The sequence below is a fragment of the Odocoileus virginianus genome, chromosome 14 (genome assembly GCF_023699985.2).
Source record: "Odocoileus virginianus isolate 20LAN1187 ecotype Illinois chromosome 14, Ovbor_1.2, whole genome shotgun sequence".
Classification (NCBI taxonomy): Eukaryota; Metazoa; Chordata; class Mammalia; order Artiodactyla; family Cervidae; genus Odocoileus; species Odocoileus virginianus.
In genome coordinates this window covers 39814678-39838116 of record NC_069687.1, presented here as the reverse complement: position 1 = coordinate 39838116, position 23439 = coordinate 39814678, and the positions used below count along the sequence as shown (strand labels likewise).

The window sequence follows — 23439 nt, the reverse complement described above, 5'->3', positions numbered from 1 at the left end:
ATGGTGGAAAAAGGGATGTCAGGTAAAGCTTGAGGAAAGTTAATTTCTGCTAATATATAAATATGAGTGAAGAATTATGAAAATGCAGAGTCATAGAAACTGAAGGTTTGGGGGAGGAGTGAACAGAATTTTAAAATGCCACAAACGAGAGTATATGGACCAATAAGCTCTTTATGGAAGAAAATTAACACACAAAGAAAAAACTGCAGTTTCAGAGGAAGGGGGAAGCAGAACAAATATGTTTACTTTTCCCTGGACTGGGACAGATCCAATACCTTCTTAGGGATTAAATTTCTGTCCCATTAGCTCATTTTAATAAATAAGATTAGCTAAAACATAATGTACCTCCCATCCAACTCAAGTTCTTATTGGGTAAATTGCTGTTTACTGGAAAGCATTTGTCTTCAAATACGGTTTAAATTAATTTTATCTGTAAGTTAAGCTAAACTTTCCTACAAATTGGGATATTTACTGTACTGAGAAAGCTAGTGTATTTTCACTTCAAAATACCTATATTTGTCTGTGTTTTCTGATACCTTCATTCCCCACCCCGTTTTGACATGAATTTGTCCCTGTGAAACAACAAGGCATTAGACTCCTTAATAGGGCTGACCTGGAAAACTTCTTTGCAAGGCTTAGGATAGGCATATGTCCTACAAAACATTAACCCCAGTGTGAATATTCTGTGTGTAAGTAATGAGATTTGTCAGGTGACAGAGGATGTCTGAGAACCTGTCAGATCAAAGCTCAGGTATTGGCTGCTGAGATTTGGTGGGGTGAATTGCCACTGATAGTACTAGGAAGGGGACATAACATTTAAGAGAAGACATCGTTTTATTCAAGAGATATATACCCAATAATCAGGCTGTTAATTGGACTTTTTGAAAATTGAATCAGTTTTATATAAAATTTGAAACATAATTGCAAAGACTCTGTGTTTTATAAAAAAGTAAATCCAGCTGGACCTTTGTTTATTTATTTGTTTAGGTTGATAAATAAGTTGGTTTACAAGTGTATGCCCAGTTTATGTTTGACATCTAACGATACAATTTTAGGAGTGACTTTTAAGTGTGAGTAGGGGGACTAGTTTATCGTATCAACTGACTTCAACCATAGGTAAAAGAGATGTTGCTCAGTTGCTAAGTCCTATCTGACTCCTTGCAACCCCATGGATGCAGTGTGCCAGGCTTCCCTGTCCTTCACTGTCTCCTGAAGTTTGTTCAAATTCATGTTCACTGAGTCGGTGATGCCTTCTAACCATCTCATCCTCTGTCACCCACTTCTCCTCCTGTCCTCACTCTTTCCCAGCATCAGGGATCAGGAAAAGAACCAGCATCAGAGCCTTTTTCAATGAAAAAGATGCGGCTCTTTGCATCAGGTCGCCAACCTATTGAAGCTTCAGCTTCAGCCTCAGTCCTTCCAATGAATATTCAGGGTTGATTTCCTTTAGGATTGACGACTTTGATTTCTTTGCTGTCCAAGGGACTCTCAAAAGTTTTCTTTAGCACCTCAATTCAAAAGCAGCAATTCTTTGGCACTCAGCCAAAGAATTATGGTCCAACACTCACATCCGTACAAGACTACTGGAAAAACCATATAGCCATGTGTACATCTGGTACCATTTGAAGGGTTTAACGGGAAGTTTTTTTCCTAAATGCTTACAGAGGGAAATTGACTAACATAAAAATAATTTGTCTATTAATATCATTTATTAGTAATTAAAGCGATCGTAGTTTTTAGTGATATATTAATTATCATTGAAATACCATTTTAGTTTGTGAATTTTATCTACTTTTAGTATAAGGTAAAAATGATTACCTAGGTTATTATTTTATTGTAATTATCAACATTTGGTTTTCTCGTGAGTGTTGGATTTATAAAGAAAGTTAGCTTTCTATATCACAACTTCTATAGACTTTGCATACATGATTTTATTCAGTCCTCCTGGCAGAGAAACTCTGAGAATAGGAGAAAATTGAAGGTCACAGCAGTTAAATACCCTGCCCGAAACCATACAGCTAATGTTGGTGCTGCTGCTGCTAAGTCGCGTCAGTCGTGTCCGACTCTGTGCGACCCCATAGACAGCAGCCCACCAGGCTCCCCCGTCCCTGGGATTCTCCAGGCAAGAACACTGGAGTGGGTTGTCATTTCCTTCTCTAATGCATGAAAGTGAAAAGTGAAAGTGAAGTCGCTCAGTCATGTCCGTCTCTTCGCGACCCCATGGGCTTTAGCCTACCAGGCTCCTCCGTCCATGGGATTTTCCAGGCAAGACTACTGGAGTGGGTTGCCGTTGCCTTCTCCAACAGCTAATGCTACTAGGATTTGAACCCTAGACCCTTCAAAGTCTAATCATTATCTTTGACAACTACTATAACTACTATCTCTAAGAGCAGGATGAATAAGAGAGGGGTTTTATAACATTCAAAACCAAATGTCAAATCCAAAACTGCTTACAGGCTGTCTGATCTAAGAATATATTTTTAATCTCTTATTTTTCTGCTTATTTTAATGTGTCCTGTATTATAAAAGTCTTCAATCAATAAAATCTAGAGTTATATAATGTAAAAGATATAGTTAAAGTGTTAGTTGCCCAGTCATGTCTGACTCTTTGTGACCCCATGGACTGTAGCCCGCCAGGCTCCTCTGTCCATGGAATTATCCAGGCAAGAACACTGGAGTGTGTGCTATTCCCTTCTCCAGGGGATCTTCCTGACCCAGGGATCGAGCCTGTGTCTTTTATGTCTCCTGCATTGGCAAGTGGGTTCTTTATCACTAGGGTCACCTGGGAAGCCCAAAAGGTATATTAAGAAAGTATTTACTACATTAGTGACCTTTGACTTATTAAAAAAGGATTTCTTTAAATATCTTCATGAAGTATATGTTTCTACTTAAAATTTAATTAATATATTTTCTTAGCATTTGCTGTCCTGGATACTGTTTGCATTACTGCAGAAGTTAAACAGAAGGCAAAATAGTTTTTTTTTTTAACTTTTTATTTCATATCAGGGACTACACAATTAACAGTGTTATGTTAGTTTCATATGAACAGAAAAGGAACTCAGCCGTACATATACATGTAAGGATAGGATAGTTTTGAACTTCAAATAATTAGTAACAAGAGCAAAAGTGAAATAAGAAATATACTGAAAATAAATGTTCTGGGGGTTGTAAAGAAAAAAAACAAAACAGCACAACTAAGATTAATTGCCAGAACGGGACTTGAAGGACAGTAGAATGCTGATAGGAAAAGGAACTAGTAGAATGGAAGTAACCATGTCTCCTATATATGTACGTAGGTATGATGATGGCAATTAAAAGTAAGTACTATCTTGCTTGAGCTATGAGGTACTTACCATAAAATGTTAAAGAAGAGATAAGAAGGGAGGATAAAGCTATATTAGGGAGTGCCTTAATGTTTTCACTTAAATGAGAGGGTCCATGTTGGTTTTTCACCTGTATGTTACATGTTAGATGTTTGCTCTGGAACTTCTGGGTAGAATTGATCAGATAACATAGACAGGAGACTTTTTGAGATATTCCAAGCAAGAACTAGCTTTGCCTCAAGTCGAGACACAACAGTTGATATGCAAAAAGGGAGTGGGTAGGAAAGACAATTCTGTAATAAAATGTACAAGACATAGAAATTGAGTTAAGGGGAAAAGAAACTTTCTGAGCAAAGAGTTGAGAAAAGAAACTCGTGGCCAGGGAGGTGTGAGTCTCATGAGGTCAGTTTTCAGGAACATCTTCATTGCTGTTTTTTAAAGCAACTTCTACAGTGAGTGATAACTATATTTTCCTTGCTATCTAAGGAATGAATCCATGTTAACCAAAGAAGTGTCATTTTATGCAAAGTCTACAGAATGGTGTTTATGACTGCAAAATAGGGTCAGTGATACTTTAAAAGGAAACTATAAGGTTTAATCGAGCATCATATTGATATTGAGATATCTAATGGCTTCAATCCTTACTAAGCACCACTAATAAAAAGCCATGGTGTGGTAAACATTATTGCTATAATAAAGAGTGGATGACACTTTATCCTTTTCATTTCTGTTGACTAAGAAGGGTAGAATATGATTTTCCCTTAAAAAAAAAAAAGCAGAAATACAAGCATGTTTTTAAAAGTGAGTATTTTTCAAAAGGCTCCTGACTCCTTTCCCAAAATTGGCTTTCTTTTGGTAAGCAAGGAAGGTAAATGAATACTAAGTATAACTCCAGCGTTGCGTGCCACAGCTTGTTATATGCTAGCATCTGTGATTTGCATATAGTACGTAAGAAAAAAACAACATTTTGTTCTATAATAATCTTTATTTTACAGATAAGAAAATTTAGGGTTAGATAATTTAAGTAACTTCTTTCTGAATTAAATCGTTGGTGAGAATTTCTGGTTGAAGACAGCTGCAGTGGGAATGGTAAAGGTCAAATGGATGAATTCAACTTACATCTACATGTTAGAACCAAACAGCCTTGGTAATTGACTGAATAATGAAATTGAGTAGATTTTTGGCCAGGGGTTACCTAGGCTGGTTTCAACTATCTAGGATGGTTCCAAATGAGGTATAATATTGTACCATTTTCTGGCATAGGGAACATCTGAGGGATGTTTGTGGGAGGGAAGGTGATGAGATTGAGCTTGGGTGTGTTGTTTGACATGACTATGAGATATGCAAGGGGAAAGATTTAATTAGACTGTTGATTATAAGGATTAGGAGGCTTAGAAGACAGGAATAGACTGGAGATAGTCATTTTGTAGTCATCAGTTATGAATTAATCATTAAAGACATGGATGAGTGTATAATATTGCCCAAAGAGCATGTGTAGAATAGAAGATGAAAGGGCTATGTGTGACACCCAAGGGAACAGCAGCCTTTCAAGGAAAAGCAGAGTGGAGCCCCAAGAAGAGATGATAAGTGTCCAGTAGAGTGAAAATCCTCAGGGCACACATGATTTCATTTTAGAGTTCAGTGATGTCACTTTTTTGTGAAACAGCTATTACAGTATTACATGTTATCTACATCTCTCCTCTGTCTTTAGTGTATTAAATGGCATATTTTGCACTTCCATTAGAAGAGGAAAAAAAAAAGAGAAAGGATTTTGTTGTAATTACCAGTGCATGATGTATAATTGACATGGGTATTTGTATACTTGTTCATAAATCTATAGGTAAGTTTTGACAGAAAGACTGGTGAGATCTTCAAAATGAGAAGCATTAATCTTTTATATAATCCTGAGGTGAGAGTAGAAACAAAGGCAGAGTGGGACTATTATAGTTCTTTCTTGTACTACTACTTTTAACCAAGTCACTCATAATTAGGAATGATAATAACTTTGAAAGGTTCATGCAAATGTATGCCTTAAAAAAAAATGTAGCCCCAATAATCTAAGTAGGTGAACTAATGTAAAATAAAAATTTCTTGGTTAACAGAAACGTCTGTCATGAAAATTTATACAATTTTTGTAAAAAATAACTGCTCAGAGACTACATCTTCAACCAGAATGCAGTAGCTCATGTTTCTGTAGACTGTCTTACGACCATAGAGTTGTATTAATTGATTTGTTTCTTTACTTTTACAAGTCTATACTGTAACCAAAGTGTGGTCTATTACCTAGTCTAACTACAGTGTCAATAGACTTTAAAGAAATCAAATGAAAGCAATATTAAAATAATCTTTGATGAATTTGTCATATATTAATAATTTTAACTCTGTATTAGTACAATATTAACCTGGAATAAACTTCCTAATTTTAATATAATGTGGGATAAGAATGTTTCAAAAGGTAGCTAATAATCACAGCTATGTTGAAAATGAAATCAGAAATTTTAAACAAATAATTGTTTGGAAAAATAGTGGCAACCTATTTAAAGTAGTTGTTCAATTAAGCAGTGATAAAAGTGCAAATTTTAGGTAGTTTCTGATTTCAAACTTAGTGTCTGTTCAAATATTTTTAGCCTCAGAACAAAATTGATAATGTTTTCTCTTTTCAAATTAAGAAGAATACAGCATAAATATTTGGAGTGCTAAGAAGCTGTGGCAGTTCTAGAATTTGTGATTGACCTAATCTGTAGTTATAAATTTGCAGTACCAATAGTTTTAATGTGCCTTATGTATTATTGTTTATTCTACTCTATGATTGAGGATTTTATATATAAAATACTTCAAAGCACCTCCAAAGAGTCTTCTTTAAAGTAGTTCTTTATAATATAGATCTTCCTGTTTTCATCCATATTGTAACTATAAAGGGAGTTTATTTTTACTTCTTTATCAGATAAATGGGGATATGGGTGTTCATGAACTTATTTCTATAGCACTTTATCTCAAATAATTTTTAGAATTCTGTAGTCACACTGCCTTGCTTTAGGAATATGTTTATTTTACTTAGATTTAACTTTATGGCCATTGAAAGAGCTATGTTATTTACAAAATGAGCAGTTTGTTCATTTATTTCACTTTGTGTTTGTGCTCAGTTGTGTCTGATTGTAACAATTTTTATGGTGGTGGTGGGGGGAGGACTGATTATTGTCTACATCTTAAAATCTGATTGTTTTTTTATTTATTGTAGGTTTTATTGGGATTTAATAATGCTTATAATGATGGTTGGAAATCTGGTCATCATACCAGTTGGAATCACATTCTTTACAGAACAGACAACAACACCATGGATTATTTTCAATGTGGCTTCAGATACAGTTTTCCTTTTGGACTTGATCATGAATTTCAGGACTGGGACTGTCAATGAAGACAGTTCTGAAATCATCCTGGACCCTAAAGTGATCAAGATGAATTATTTAAAAAGCTGGTTTGTGGTTGACTTCATCTCATCAATCCCAGTGGATTATATCTTTCTCATTGTAGAAAAAGGAATGGATTCGGAAGTTTACAAGACAGCCAGGGCACTTCGCATTGTGAGGTTTACAAAAATTCTCAGTCTCTTGCGTTTATTACGACTTTCAAGGTTAATTAGATACATACATCAGTGGGAAGAGGTAAGACATATCTTTTCCTTTATATAAAGTTTCTATATCATGATATTTTAAACTATAGTGGTTTAAAAATGAACAGCTATGCTATGTATAATTAGTTTTATGAAGTTCAAAAAGAAAAAATTCATTTTTTTTCTTTTTGGTGTAAGTGATACATTTGCAACTTTAAAAGATATGGTCGAAAATTGAATTTGAGTAAAGTGAAAAAGATAGCGATTGTAAAGCAATTGTCTTATGCCAATTCAGTCTTTTCAAAAGTAAATCTACTTTAATCAGCAAACTTTTATCTTAAACAATGCAACTGCTCCTTCACAATGGGAGGCTGTTTTTATCTACTATGTAATATTAATTTGTTTTATCTAACACATCAAGTGCCATCTTTGACAAAATTGTAGGGTCCAATTGCTAGTTTGTATCATTAGTTCTGTGAAATAATGTAGAATATGTTTCCTCATATTGAAATTTCAGCGAATCATGCTTGAAGAAAAACGATTCTTTCGAGTATTTCCAACTTGTATATATAAAGACATTTTAGTGTAATAATTTTGCTCTTTGTTATTTGTGTTATAGTTATTTATTGTAGATTATCTGTACTAGGGCATTTCATAATACTGAAAAGCAGCATATCCTGAAGGGAAATTATTATATAGAAAACACAAATAACACAGTGAATAAAACAGTGAATCTGGCCAGTGTTTTGCTGAGTAGGGCATCCATTGTTCTTAGGCAGTAGGTGGGACTTGAAAGGGCTTAGAAACTGGGTGGGACCTGAAAGGACTTTGGAAACTGGAGTTTCTAAAGATCTGGGTCAAATGTACCATCACCAAGCAAGGGAGGTTAAGTCTCTAATTTTAGAATCTGCATATTAGTTTTTTATTTTCTTTTCTTTCTAAACACACCTTAAAAATTAATTATAACTTGAACTTTATTGTCTGCATAAAAATAAGGGTCAAAAAGGCCTCCAGAGTTGACTAAACCTACACTAAAGAAAACTACACACTGACCAGGGATTAATTGCCACTTTACTAGCTACAGAAATGCTTTTTAGGATGAATTATATTTTGGAATTTAGGTTTAACAAGTCATAAAATGAAACTTCTATGAACATTAGCTCTGCTTTCTGTGAGACTGTGACAGTGTTTTGTGTGTGCTTGTTGATGGCATTTTGGTTCCTAGGATTTCAGGAAATGACATGCAGCAATAAAACCCAGTATAAGACACTGCTAAAAGGCATAAAAATAGATCATTCTTAAAATATGGATACAAATTATATTTAAAATCAGATGAAGCTCATTTGAGAAACTGATTCATCTTGTAATGTAACTCTGTGTAGCACATTCCATCTAACATGTAATAAATGTTTGGTTCTCAAACATTACTATGCTAATGTTAATATCAAGGCAAGGTAATTATTGATAAAATATCTAATATTTATTGATGGCTTATTATATTTCAAGTAATATATTTGATTCTTTACATGGATTAGTTCATCCAAGCTTCCTAATTTGCCCAGATTCACAGAGTAGTGGATGGAACTGGGTGTCTGACCTTGGCAACCTGACTCCAGGTCCCAAGCTCTTAATCACAAAACTATATAGCTTCTCACTATATCATATATTCTTTTAGTGATAAATGATTTAATATTATACCATTTTATATGTATAATAAAATATGTGGGAAACTTTTCTTAACTGAGCTTTGTGGTCCAAGCAATGTGTGATTTGAATATTTGCCTCTTGAAACATGGTCATAAAATTATTTTAATGAGTAGCCTGTGAGAAGAAAAGTCACTGATATAAATACCCAGACAATTAAAAATACAGTGGACAATGTGACTATTTTCAGTGTCCTGTAGTTTGAACCCAGTTACCCTAGAGAATGGCAGAAGGATGAACAGATGGCATTCTATCAGATAAAATGCCAGGCTACGCAGTCATAGAAGAGCATACTTCTGAACACTGTTGTCCTCTGGCTCCTGGCAGCGGTCAGAGGCACTTAGGTGTGCGTAACTCGATGGTGTTTTACAGATGCCATGATAGAATTCAGGAGCACTGGCTCATTGCCCTCATCACTGTAAAATGAAATTTAATATGCCATTACAGACATTTGGTAACCAAACCCATTCAGGCTCGAGTTGTGAGTTGGCGTAATCTTACTTATAAATAAATGACATTGATAGTAAAATGAACCATAAGCTCACTTCATGAAGAATGTTTTCTTGATTATATGATACCCCCATATAATATCACATATATCATGGCTATTTAATATCTGTTTGTAATACTGTTAGAGGAAAAAACAGTAGTAATTAACCCCAAATTTATTATGGGTTTATTATTTCATGATTGCAATACCTGCATGATTGAAACCAAAGTCATGAAAAAATGTTAATGGTTCCAAATTAGTATGTCTCTACCTCAGTTTTATAAATGCCACCAGGATGTGTTTACAAGTAGAAACACAACAAGTAATCAGGTTTCTCTGTGAGCATTTGGAATAAGAGTACAGAGGAAGGTGTGGGTTCACCCACATGTCTTTGAGTTCTGAGCGTTTTAGTACCAAGCTGGCTCATGCTAAATTCAGCAAATTTGGGGAAGTAATGTGTGAAGTCTGGAAGCTGCCACAGTTCTAAATGAATCATTCCCAAGGAGAGTGGCTGCCTTCTATAGGAAACTGCTTCCATCTTCAATGAAGTTTTTTTTTCCCCCTGGTCTGAATTAGTTCAACTGAAAAGCAACAAGAAGTGCCAAAGCCAGATAAATTCAAGAAATATTGTGAATGAAATAGAGAAGTGCCACATTTTAGCCCTTATGTTACTAGCCTGCTAAAGTTGAACATAGTGGCTAATATTGAAGGAAGGAGCTGATTTGGCCAACTAATTTATGAAACATGGTGTTAGGGAGCATGGGGAGTTACCTTCCAGAAGCAATGATAAGATCAATGGCTTTAGGATGCAAAATTAAAGCTCTCTGACACTGTACTGAAACTTTATATGTATGGCCATGTGAGGTGAAGATCTGGGGTGATTGTTTAGATAAATCAGGTCAGAAAATTCCTTTCCTATAATCTCCAGAAAATGGAATCTCTCTCAGTTTTGTATTTTGACTTAAAAAAAGCATCCCTTTAATTCAGCATTGTTGTTATTGTTGTATTTCAAGTGAAGTCAGTGACCCAGTCCAGAGTGCTGGTTTGCAACCTATTACAGAAAGAACCCATTCTCTGTGGTCCTCCTAAAAGAGACATATGGTGAGGAAATCCTCAGAAATTAAATGGAATGTTATTAACAATTTTGACAATCACCAGCCACTGAAGAGATAAAGGGTAGATTAAGAGCTTAGTAAATAGGAGATTATTTGGTTAGTAAAGGTGAAGAGTTCCAGGAAACTTGAATGTTATAGCTGCTGATCCCTGTTGTTTTATCAAAAGCAGATGATCCTTGAAATTATTAGATATTTTGGAAACAGTAATTGAAAAGAGAAATATTAGTCTGCAGTGGTTATCTGTTTGTAGGATTCAATGTCATAGAAAGTAGAAATTCTTCATGGGCAGTATAATACAAGTATGGTAAACACACGAAACTCCTGTAATAACTATGGCTTTGGAATACATACCTATAATATTTTATTTTTTATTCCTCATTTACTATCCTCTCAACCATTTAGGTGTAGATTTTAGACCTATCACAAGCAACATGCCTATTTTGAGGCAAGAAAAGAGGGCTGTGGTTCTGATTTTCATGTATGTCTATAGAAATTTCAGATGAATAATGTGTCTGGAATATTGCAGTGCTCTTATAGCAATCAGTATTAGATTTTTATGTTGGCTTAGAGGCAGATATATGTACAAATTATGTTTAACAACAGGACATTAATAAGGAAATGTATTCCACAGGGAGCTAATACAGACTGTGGTTTCTGCCTTTCGTTAATTTTAGCATTCTAATTGGTATAGATTAGAAACTAACTCTTATTATAAATTGCCTATTTATAATTATACCATGCATATTATAACCACTTCCATTTTTTAGAAAGCACATAGAATTCTAAGACTTGCCATAAGCAAACACCATTGTTTTGATAAGCCTTCCCTATGCTAGAATCTAGGGAGGCTCCCTGTTTGTGGTATCAGATCTGTGTTTCTTTGCTTGCCTTCAAGGCTCTCGGCGAACCATTTCCCCATCTCACCACTGTCACTTCCTATTTGCACCAAACAGCTCTTTTCTATTTGATTTTTAATTTTATAATGCTTCTGGCAGAGAATGGATTTTTTTTTTCCCTGCATCTGCTAATTTTGCATGTGCCACAGCTCAGGTTTGGAAAGCCTTTCTTTTCCATTATTCATTTAATGCTCAAACACCTCTGAAAATATTCTACATTGAGGGACTATGCCATAATGGTCAGTACTTGTACTCTGAACAGCTCTACTATGTCTGCTTGCATTTGTTCATGCTCATAGTCTGGTTGTGAATTCTCCTGTATGCATTTCTTTTCTTTACCTGAGCATAAACATCTGTAGGGAACATCAGTGTCAACTTTTTGCCCTTGAGTCTCCTTGTACCGTAGTGCAGAGTTCTAAACACAACCGGTTGTCCAGGCATACCTATCTGCTGAAGACATGGTAGTCCTCCATGGTCTAAATCCTTTAAATAATTGCAAAGGAAAATTAATTCTTCCCTCCCAAGCATATACTGAGTGCTTCTATGTGCAGATGATACACTCAGAATACAAAGCATACCCCAGCTTTGTAGGAAAAAGAGACATGTGAGAAAATAATCACAGATGGTGTGGTAAGTGATGGCATAAAAGAGGGAGTGAACAATTACAGCTTATTTTTTTGCAGAAGAAAGCTTCAGGGATACTCAAAGCTGAGTTTTGAAGCTGGAGCCTGGATTACCAAGATGAGAAACATGGGACAGAGGAGCGCAGTCAGTGAGACATGAAACCCAAGCAGTCAGCACAGTTCTGCCTCTCCAGGGTCTGGGTTGCAAAGGCAGTGAGTTTGGAGGTATAGGCAGGAATTTGTGCTGAGGACTGACTCAACCAGTAAGGTGTTACTGAGGCTTTAGAGGCAGGGAGTTTGCATTTTAAAATGCTGCAGAGTGAAGAGGATTGGAGACAACTGAGGATAGAACTAATAATATCAGTTAAGAGAGATTTATCACACGGTTGCATTTTTTATATATAGCCAGCATCAGGCAGGATGTTTTTTAGATAGCTAAAAGGAAGTTTATCTTTGCTGAGTGTTCTTGCCATTGAAATATTTATATCAAATAAAATATGAAAAGACCTTATATGAGTTGTAGTGTTCTACAATTTAAGTATTAATATTTTATATAGTTAATAATCATTATTATAATAATATATTCACAGTATGTTTATATAATTTTATTATTGATACAATTATACTAGAGATTTTTATTTCATACCACCAGAAACATGGTGGTGTAAAATGGATCTTATGCTCAAAATTAGCACTTATGGATGCTTATTCAAATTGTACCTTCTATTTTCTATTTATTCTAGGGAGAAATACTCAAAATGACTTACTTGTGCCTACAACCTTAAATTCTAATATTTTAATCTTAGGAAATGAGATACATGGAAATTATTTGAAATATTTAAATTGATGTATGCCTATAAAATTTATAAATTTGAGATTCATTATGTCATCTTTCTCAGATTAGTGCATCAACTAACAGAAGTATTGTGTTTGTGTGAGTTGCCAAATATTTTTTGCAGGGAGATATTGATTCTACTGAAGACCACTAGGTGTCCTCTATTGGTTGTTTTACTTCAGGGTTCTATATTTGGAAATACCAAAACTATCTTCTCTTGAAATTATTCATTTATACTCTCTTAGAATCACCTAATTGCTTGTCTGTCTATGTTTAGATAAAATGTATGGCAGTGGATATTCACGTATGTAAAGATGATTCCTCTGTATTTATGCTTTCTCCTCAGGTTAAAGAAAGAGTTTGTTCTCTAAAAATAATTCTTTATTTCAAGAGAATTGTTTTCAACATTACCATATATTTTTTAAGAGGATATTTTAGCAGATCCTCTGGAGTTCTAAAGTACTGTATGATGAGTTCTGTTTGGGTAGGCAGTATTATTAAGTCTAGACAATTAAAAAGAAGTTGACAAAGTATGTGTTGGTGTATGTTTATGTGTGTGTGTTAGGGGTAAGATATATACTTTTATGAGTGCTTTTTGGCTAGAACCCTGAAGCTAATATGTATAATACTGATGCTTTTGATATGGAACTATCAGTTTAATGCTAAAATATAAGATTAATTTAGAAATGTCCAGGGTCCTATTTTAAGATTAAAATATCAGAATTTCTTAATGCCCCATCATTGCCCAATCTGTGTTCCTGTTTTGCATGTATTTATATGCTCCCATTGCTATATGTTGATAACTAGACTTGTAACCCAAACTTCCAAATTAGGTATCCCTAAGCTTCAAAATTTACATGACATTGCTATAAAAACATCTCATGAGCTCTTCAAGCTCAGTATGTTCATTTCTGCTTCAGGTCTCCTCCTTCGTTCATTTCTTGTTACTCAATTCAGAACTCCAAGAGGTATCCTTGACTTCTCTGCTTTCAGTCTCCATAGTTAACAGTAACCAAGTTCTACTGGTTCTGCTTCTTGGAATGTGGTCTGAATTCTAATATTCCTTCACTCAGTCCTCTCTGTCACCATCCTAGTCCAAGTCATCATCAGTCATTTCTTATTTGCATTTTCATAGTAGAGTCATTAGTAGGTTTAAAAATTCTCTCTTGCTTGTCCTCCAGAGGCCTCAAAAGTGATATTTTTGAAAAGTAAATTTTACCATATCTTCCACCTGCTGAAAATATTTCTATGACATTTCATTATCATAAGGACAAATTCCATAATCAAGGTCCTTTGAAATCTGAATCTTCCCCACATCAGCCTGGAAAACTACTTTCTCATTAATTTTTAACTAGTCTAAACATATTTATGTTTGTCATATATGCTTTTTTAAGGCCTTTACAAGTGTTGTTCACTTTTTCTAGAACTTTGTTCCTTTGGCCAACCCCAATTCATCCATCACATTTTGTTGCTTTGACTTTGTCTTTGACTTAAGATACCCTAGGGTGGAATTAGTGAATCTTTCAGGTAATGTTAGTTACATCTGTAATGTGCTGGCATACCCACATGCTTTTTGCTTTGTAACATTCTTCACCTCTGTAATTTCTCTTAAACTTTGCCTTCCCAACTATTTATTAAACTCCAGAAGGGCAGAAACCATAGACTTCATGTGTTTTTAGCTGCTGGCTTCCTGTCTGGAAAATAATGGGCCCAGGAGTACTTACTAAATGAGTTAAATTATGACCTCAAAGGAATTTCAATTCAGCAAATGTAAACAAACATAAGAAAAACAGTAGAGTGTCTTAAATCTAAAATCGGAGATTTTTATAGTATAGAAGAAAAACAAAACAGAAGATGTGCTATGAGAGTGTGATAGAAGGTAGAGGAGAAGCTCTAAATTAAATAGGGCATCCTGATAAAATTGGCCACTTTGAAAACCCAGCTTGAAAGTGTATGTCCTTCCAAATGGGATAGGCCTGGGAAATATTCCAAAAGAATTGAGAAATCGTGGATGAATTCAATCTAGCTCATCATTTATGGAGATAATAATGATTTTCTGCTCAGTCTCTCAGAAGGGCTTTGAGGTTCAAATGATATGTTACTGTTGAACATACTTAGAGACTCTAAGGTTTATAGAAATGTGCATTATTGTTATCATGAAAGTCTCCACTAGTTTAAAGTAAGTAAAATTTCAACAGAAAGTTCAGTACAGGAAGCACTATAAATACTATTATGCATTATTTCTTTCCAATATATACCTAGTAAAAATTTGCAGCAGTAAATGAATCAGGCTAATTTGGGACAAAGCACATTCAGCCTTCATTTCTCCGGGATTGCTGGAGAACTGTCTCAGTTTTCTGTTTCACTGTGTATGTCGACATAGCATGTATTACTTCTCCTGCTATTTTAGACTCATCTGGGTGCTGTCAGAGTGCAAACTGGGATGCGCTTGTTTTCCGAGTAGTGGATCCAAAATTTGTAATGTGATTCTGTTTTAAACTTGCATTCTAGTTCAACTGCCAGAGTGTTTCATAAAAACACCTTGCTGTAGATTGTGTTACTTTAATTGTCTGGGTAATGATCTTAGCTGAACAGGTCACTTTGCTTAGCCTTGTATTCTGTGATGCACATATCTACAAAAGGGGAGATGTGAAAAGACATGACATAATTGGAAAATGGTATAGTGAAACCCGAGAATATTTTGTTGTTACAAATAATGAGGTGAAATTAAGCTGATCTCTAAAGGGAATGTTAAATGTAATTATCTACTCATAGACAGAAAACATGTGCTTTTTATTGTCAATTTCTGACAAGTCAATCTTTTACTTTAGTCAGACACAACGTCAAAGTGTTTTTTATTAATTTGAAATATTTTAGAAAACAAAGTTATTCTCACATTATGTCAAAAGTAGTAGTTGATTCAGATTTCATTGGGTGAACCATAGTATTGAAATATATGAGAAATTGTAACAGAAAGTCAGCTTTATAAGATATTATTACTGTGTTATGAAAATTACAGAATAAATAAAATTAGACCCCTTGAATTGTACTGAGCAATGGATGAGCAAGACCTACTTTGACTTTTCTATCTTGCTGATGTATGCGCTTTACATTTTGTGTTAGAGAAGTCATATCTTAGTGTGAAAGGGAAATACATTTGGTTGGTTATATAATTCTGGTGGCTATTTTGAGTTAAGTCTGCCATTTAGGCCATATTAAAAAAAAAAAGACAAAATGTTTTTCTTATTACATCTTAAAGTGAAAGTAGACATTGAGTAAGGATTCTAGAAACTCGTCCCGGGATTCATATTATTTAAAGCAGTTGTAAAGGAAGAAAATACTAGCTATTTTGAGATAATCTTATCTGTCAGGAGTGGTGGAATCAAAATGGTTTCCATTAAGGTTGGTGCTGCTTCCCTGGTGCTCAGACGGTAAAGTGTCTGCCTCCAATGCGGGAGAGCCGGGTTCGATCCCTGGGTTGGGAAGATCCCCTGGAGAAGGAAATGGCAACCCACTCCAGTATGCTTGCCTGGAAAATCCCATGGACGGAGGAGCCTGGTAGGCTACAGTCTATGGGGTAGCAAAGAGTTGGACACAATTGAGCGACTTCATATCATCGACATCAAGATTGGTCATCAGTGGGAATATTTGCAGCGATATGCTGATTATTTCAATGTGCTACATTTTTCATTGTTACTCGTGTGGGATATGAACTGGGTAAACATATGAAACAAAAGAAATTCAGCTGAATTGAAATGAAAATCAAGATTACCTTGCACAAGTCGTTTCTAGACACTTTTATATCAAGGGAAAAAAATGAGGATGACAGCTCCTACTTAGGTTATATGGTGGTTTTAATAATCAAAAAGAAAATTCATGTGAAAATTCTTTGTAAACTCTAAAACTGAAAGTGTCAAGAGAATAGTAATGTACTATATAATTAGACAGTCAAATTATTTTACTATTTTTTTTTCACAGACTCTCTAAAAAAAAAAAAAAAAAGAAATTCCTATCTTCCTCAATATTTGACATCATACCAGAGTGTAAGGGGGGAATTTGAATTGTGATAGTGTGTAAAATCTAATACAGATAGACTGAGAATCCAAGAGTTGTTAACTCCCTAATAATATCTAATCGAAGTGTTTGGGGAATCAACTAAATTTGTGGAGGCTGTACTCTTTTTCGTATGGGAAGCTGTTCTCCACTGTGTAAAAATATTAATCTCATGATATGGATAAATGTTCAGAGCAATTCCTTCCAACTGATTGACACTGAATCACAAGCATTCAATTTCACAGATTTTAATAATACTGTGAAATTAAAAATGCTTCTCCATTTTTATTCAATATGAAATACAAACTTAGATAGTCCTTAATCTGGTGGAGGATTACCTCTCCCCTTCTCCCTGGCATGTTTGTTGTAGAAGCAGAATACTTTTCTAGTGACAATAATTAGTTGTTGTGCAGTCACTAAGTCATGTCCGACTTTGCAATCCTATGGACTGCAGAATGTCAGGCTCCCCTGTATTTGTTAGAAAAGAGTTATTGAAGAACTTCTGCCAATGGATTTATAATATATATGTTAGAATAATTCTAGAACGTGAATGGATTCAAAAGTTTTATGTGTATTTATTACTGTGACATGCAAAGCCAAGTTATGTATAGTGAACTCTGCAAGTTCGAAGTGACTGGTTTTCTGTTTCCAGACATACTTTGGGAATTGTGACATTAATGACTAAAATTTAACCATTGGGGAATGATTCATTTTTGTTCCTTCAAGAATATTTTATAGAACTTCAAATAAGTAGTTTAAACCATTACCAGGTAATATTTTAGTAGGCTCTTGGTTGTCAGGTAGTGAGAAAAATTCTCAAGTAGTTGAGTAATTCTTAAACAAAAAAAGTAGGTCTATGAATATGAGTTTTGCCACTTGGTACATTTGCGTGAGAGAGGTTCTGCCTCGTGTGAGAAGTTGAGTTGGGCTGAGGGGAGAAAGACAACAGAGAGTGATTGAAAAAAACCACAGTTTTGCTGAAGTCTTCCCTTGTTGCCAAATTACCAGTTTTGGCCTAATGTCGGAGATAAATGTGTTAATGTTTCCAAGTCTTATGCTGGGAATTTTACCAACTAAATCATCCATCCCCCTTTCCATTTAGTTGAATTGTTACTTCTGATGTTCCAAAAACCTCCTGTGTCTTGAAATTAGAAGATGACTCTGTAGTTTCAGATGAAAAGATTTCTAGTTAGCACATGTTCTAGAAAAATTCTACTGTTTTTGAAAGAATTCTGTTTAGTAGCACATTTCTTAAGTGTATGATTCTGTACCTCCAATTAAACATTGTGAGTGTAATCACAAACTAACCATTCTAACAAAAATTAAGAGACTACATAATTAAATGCTTTGCTGATTCCTCATTTGCGAACTTCATATCTTTATATTATTATCAGATGTAGTATGTGATATAAATCAATTGGCTACCAACCAGATGCTGAGTACTGTACTATATACAGGAATACAAAGATGGATAATCAATGACTTTTGCTAAACAAGATTTTGTAATCTAGTGGAAAAGTTAGAAAAGGAAATAAACAATTGTAACAGATATCTATTAGAAATTGTTGAATGGGATATTCTGAGTATCGTTGTAAGACTACATCTCAGGCACAAAGAATTCCACAGTCAATTCACTAAGTCTGCTAAAGAAGCAGGAGTGGGGAGTGTTGGTGTCTGAGTTAGATATTTATCCTCCTTTGATTAATAAATGGAAATAAAGCTGTAAAATTCCATGCTTCACGAAAGTGTAAAATTTGTTGAGTTTTACAAACAGTAAAAGCAATTTTATTTATTAATAAAATAATATCAATCTGTGTTGAGATTGCAAAATTACCTCCCACTACTGGACTATGAAATATTTTCATAACATTCAAATCATACACATTTATGAAAGATTTATAAATATAGAGAACTTTTTAGGAAGCAGAAAGAACATTATACTTAAATTTTATACATAGCATTATAAACTCTATAATTAGTGAGAGAATTTAGCAGAAGGAACCTAGTTTCTTACTCATTTACTCTCTTGTTCTCTTTTCTATAGTCTGGATGCTTTTGCACAAGACTCCTAACCAGAAAATGTTAATTTGCAAGACCCAACATATCAAAATTAATTTTTTAAAATTCCATATGGATATTCAGATGATAATTTTATTCAGTTATTTTATTTGATGTGGAGAGGAAATGCTTCAGGTTAAAAATACAATTTAAATGTGATAAAATTTCACAGCTATTTATAAACATTTTCTCCCAAATTATGCTGCTAACAGTTTCTTAAAGGAAAGAAATATAATAATTTTCTTACAGTCCAGTCATGCAAGCATGTTATCATTAGCAAAAAACAATCAAGATGTCCTCAGATTTGGGAGAGGATTTCCTTAGAAGTGTTTCCCTCATGCTCTGAGATTTTAGAAATCATATTCAGCTTTCCCCAGCATGTGGTCTCTGATGGTTTTATGGAGACAAAATTTGGTTTTTGTTTTTTTAATGTTGAGATGTTATCACTTGGCCCAAGATATCTTAGCAGCTTCTCATAGGGTCTAGTGGACAATTCAATGATCTGCCTCAAAGTGATTATATATATATATATATATATATATATATATATATATTACTTTCTATGACTCTTTGGCCAAAATCTGTCACATGACCTCACCTAGCCACCAGAAGTCAAGAATAGCAATCTTACTATGCACATGGGAGAAAATTGTGAGTCTACTTGATCATCCAATGTTTTTCTTTCAACAATATTTCTGGTCTTAGATAAACAACCTTTTAAGTAGTGAATAATGCCGTTATGGAGAAAACACGTTGTGTGGTCACTCACCTACAGCCAGACATCCTGGAGTGTGAAGTCAAGTGAGCATTAGGAAGTATTACTACAAACAAAACTAGTGGAGGTGATGGAATTCCAGTTGAGCTATTTCAAATCCTAAAAGGTGATGCTGTTAAAGTGCTGCACTCAGTATGTCAGCAAATTTGGAAAACTCAGCAGTGGCCACAATACTTGAAACAGTCAGTTTTCATTCCAATCCCAAAGAAAAGAAATGCCAAAAAATGTTCCAAATACTGTACAATTGTGCCTATTTCACATGCTAGCCAGGTTATGCTCAAAATCCTTCAAGCTAGGCTTTAGCAGTATTTGATCTGGAGAACTTTCAGATGTATATAGTAGGATTGTTATGTCCTCTTGATGAATTACTCTCTTAAGCACCATAAAATGACCCTTTTAATCTCTGATATATACTTTTACATTTTAATATAGCCATTCCATCTTTCTATAATTAATATTTGTATGGTATATATTTTTCCATGTTTTAATCTGTTTTTATTTTAAAGTGAATGTTTTGTGTGCAATTTTGAATCTTGCTTTTTTTTCTATTTTCACATCTGACAACCTCTTACATTTAATTTAAACTATTGACATGTAAGTCCTACAGTTGAGTTTAAGTATACCATATTGATATTTGTTTTCTATTTATCCCTATGTATTTTGTTATTTTCCCCAATTCTCTCCCCTTTTTATATTTATTATTTTGTATGACTCAGCTACTGAATTAGTAACTATTGTGTGTTAATGTTAGTTTCTCAGTCGTGTCCGACTCTTTGAGACCCCGTGAACTGTAACCCACCAGGTTCCTCTGTCCAGGGAGTTTTCCAGCAAAGAGTACTGGAGTGGGTTGCCATTCCCTCCATCAGAATTAGTAACTATACTTCAGTATTTTTCCCAGTACTTGTTCTGAGGTTTGCAGTATACATCTTTAGATTATCACAATCTACATTCACAAAATATTATACATTTTTACATTTGATCTGAGAAATTTAAAACAGTATATTTTCATTGTCTCTTTGCAGGCCTTTGTGCTATTTTCGTCATATAATTTATCTCTATGTTTGTTATAAATACCCAAATATATTGTAATTATTTTTGCTCTAAACAGGTAATTGTATTTTAAAATGTTTTTAAAATCAATTTAAAACACTTTTTTTATGACTTTTGTTGCCATTTCCTGGTGTAGATCCAAATTTCCATCTGGTATCATTTTCCTTCTCTCTGCAGAACTTCCTTAAACCTTTCTTGTAGTGCTCGTCTACCATTGATGAATTTTCTTAACTTTCATATGCCTGACAGTCATTATTTGTCTTGATTTTTGAAAAGTATTTCTTCTGCATAAAGGAGTCTAAGGATTTCTCTTAGTACTCTGAAGATATTAGTTTATTTCTTTTCCTGCATACATTATTTCTGATGAGAAGCCTGATGTTACTTTTTTCTCTGTTCTACTGTATGTAATAAGACTTTTTCCTCTGGCTGGTTTTAAGATTTTCTCTTTAGCATTGCTTTGCGACAATTTTATTTTTAAGTGCTTTAATATGGTTTCCCTTACGTTTCTTCTGCTTGATATTTGTTGAGTGCCTTTGATCTGTGTGTTTACAGTTTTCATAAATTTGTAAAAATGTTGGCCATTATTTCTTCATATAGTTTCTGTTTCCTCTACCCTTTTTTGATAATATTTCTTGGTTTTTGTGGTGACTTCACATGCATGTCGTGTTCTCAAAGACTCATTGAAGGGTCCTTCTGCAGATCTTGGCGCTCTTGCTCTATACAGCTCCCTTGTCTTCGGTATTTTGACTCATAAGTTCCAGCTACCGTGACCTTCCTATCTCTATATTTTGTCTCTCAACTCCAACAAGACCTCTAAGCTCTATCTTGGTTTCTTTTATCTGTACTCTCCCCTAGAACTCACTCTAGGCAGGGAGCTGGTGCTTCCCCTCTTCCAGGAGTAATTCTGCATTGTCTGTGATCCAGTATCTGAAAACCATCATTTCTCATAGTTTGTCAGGTTTTGTAGTTGGTTAAAGCAGGAAGGGAAACTGGTCCCTATTATTCTATTTTGGTCAAAAACAGGATGATATGCTTTGTTTCAGAATTGAAAAAAATCATATTTTTTAGAGAGATTTTTGATTTCAGAGATGGGTATGATATGTGTGTGTGCTAAGACGGTTCAGTCGTATCTGACTGCGACCCTACGGACCATAGCCCGCCAAGCTCCTCTGTCCATGGGATTCTCCAGGCAAGAATACTGGAGTGGGTTGCTGTTTCCTTCTTCAGGGGATTTTCCTGACCCAGGGATGAAACCTGTATCTCTTAAGTTTCCTGCATTGGCAGGCGGGTTCTTTCCCATCAGTACTTTTGCCTGGAGAATCCCATGGACAGAGGAGCTTGGTGGGGTATGGTCCATAAGCTTGCAATGAGTCATCCTTCTTCCATCATTAACAGTATGTTTTTATGGATATGGGTGGAAATGTGCATACATGTTTTGTGCCTCTATGTAGAAAAACAAATGATGAACTCTGAAAAGTTAAAGTCTATGAGACTTCATTCCTGCAATTATTACAGATTTATCCATTAACAATTGGTTTGATTACTTTCTTCTAGAGTAGCAGATCTTCTTAAGCATTAAACTTTTCCTCACAAAGTATTATGGACATTTTCAAAGGTACAAACTTTGAAAGAACTTCACAGTGAATACTAACAATATTCACTACCTAGAGTCTTTAACATCTTAGTACATTTTCTGTACCACATATTTATTCTTCTATTCATATACCATTTTTTTTCTTTTGATATATTTCAAAGGAAACTGAAAACTACAGTTTTTCAGTCTTCCTCCAAATATTTTAGCATGCATCAAGTGCTCCATCTTTAAGCTCTCAATTTTGTACATGTACTATGACGTATAGAATGCTTTTTTTTCTGATATAGTATAGTTTATAGCATAACAAAAGTAAAAATGATCAGATAATGTAAATAATATTGTGAACATTAAGTAACCTTAAAAAGTTCAAATACGCATTTTAGTAACAATGGTTCCACCATGATTATGTTTATCTAACAAATATCATACTTTTAATGCCTTTAGTTTCTTTAATCTTTAGTGATTTTTGTGATTACATTAGTGAGACTGTCTTTAGATTGGAACATATTCTTAGCATCCTTTTGGTCTTGGTTATTTCCCCTCTGGAAAGAAGAGGTTAAATTGGGTGATCATGAATATCTTTTTTAGACCTAGAATTCCCTGACCCTCATACTTCTCCTCCCAACTCCTCAGATGCACCCTGCTATGATTTGTAAAAGCAAATAATTTGAAGATTTTTCAAACTAGTATTCTTTATGGCTGTATTCAAAATGTAGTTGGAGGAGGGGTAGCAAGAAAATGCTTTTTTCTACTAGTAAACATTTATTGCTTGCTTATTAACACATTTCTATTCACCAAAGATGTTTACAAAAATACAGAAAAAACTTTTATGACTTTTCTATAGCTTAAAAAAAATTTGCTTTCCCTTTTGTGACTTTTTTCAAAGTAGGTGATTTATTGACAGCATGTGAAAGGTTTACAGTGTAGAAAATAAAACACTAGTAGTAACAAATAGGGCTTCCCTAGTAGCTCAGCTGGTAAAGAATCCACCTGCAATGCGGGAGACCCCAGTTCGATTCCTGGGTTGGTAAGATCCTCTGGAGGAGGGATAGGCCACCCACTCCAGTATTCTTGGGCTTCCCTGTTGACTCAGATGGTAAAGAATCTGCCCACAATCTGGGAGACCTGGGTTCAATCCCTGGCTTGGGAAGAGCCTCTGGAGGAAGGCATGACAACCTACTCCAGTGTTCTTTCCTAGAGAATCCCAATGGACAGAGGAGTCTGGCAGGCTACAGTCCATGGGCTCTCAGAAAGTCAGACACGACTAAGTGACTAAGCAAAACACACAGCAAAGTAACAAATATTCTCAGTAA

General features: G+C 34.7%; 1 protein-coding gene across 1 annotated transcript in view; it reads left to right on the top strand.

Moving 5' to 3' along the window:
• HCN1 (hyperpolarization activated cyclic nucleotide gated potassium channel 1) overlaps nucleotides 1-23439 on the top strand; it is a 442363-nt gene that overhangs the window by 45276 nt on the left and 373648 nt on the right. Inside the window, exon 2 of the mRNA XM_020879154.2 lies at nucleotides 6562-6985. Coding sequence (XP_020734813.2) covers nucleotides 6562-6985 — 424 coding nt within the window. The remainder of the gene's footprint in view (nucleotides 1-6561; nucleotides 6986-23439) is intronic.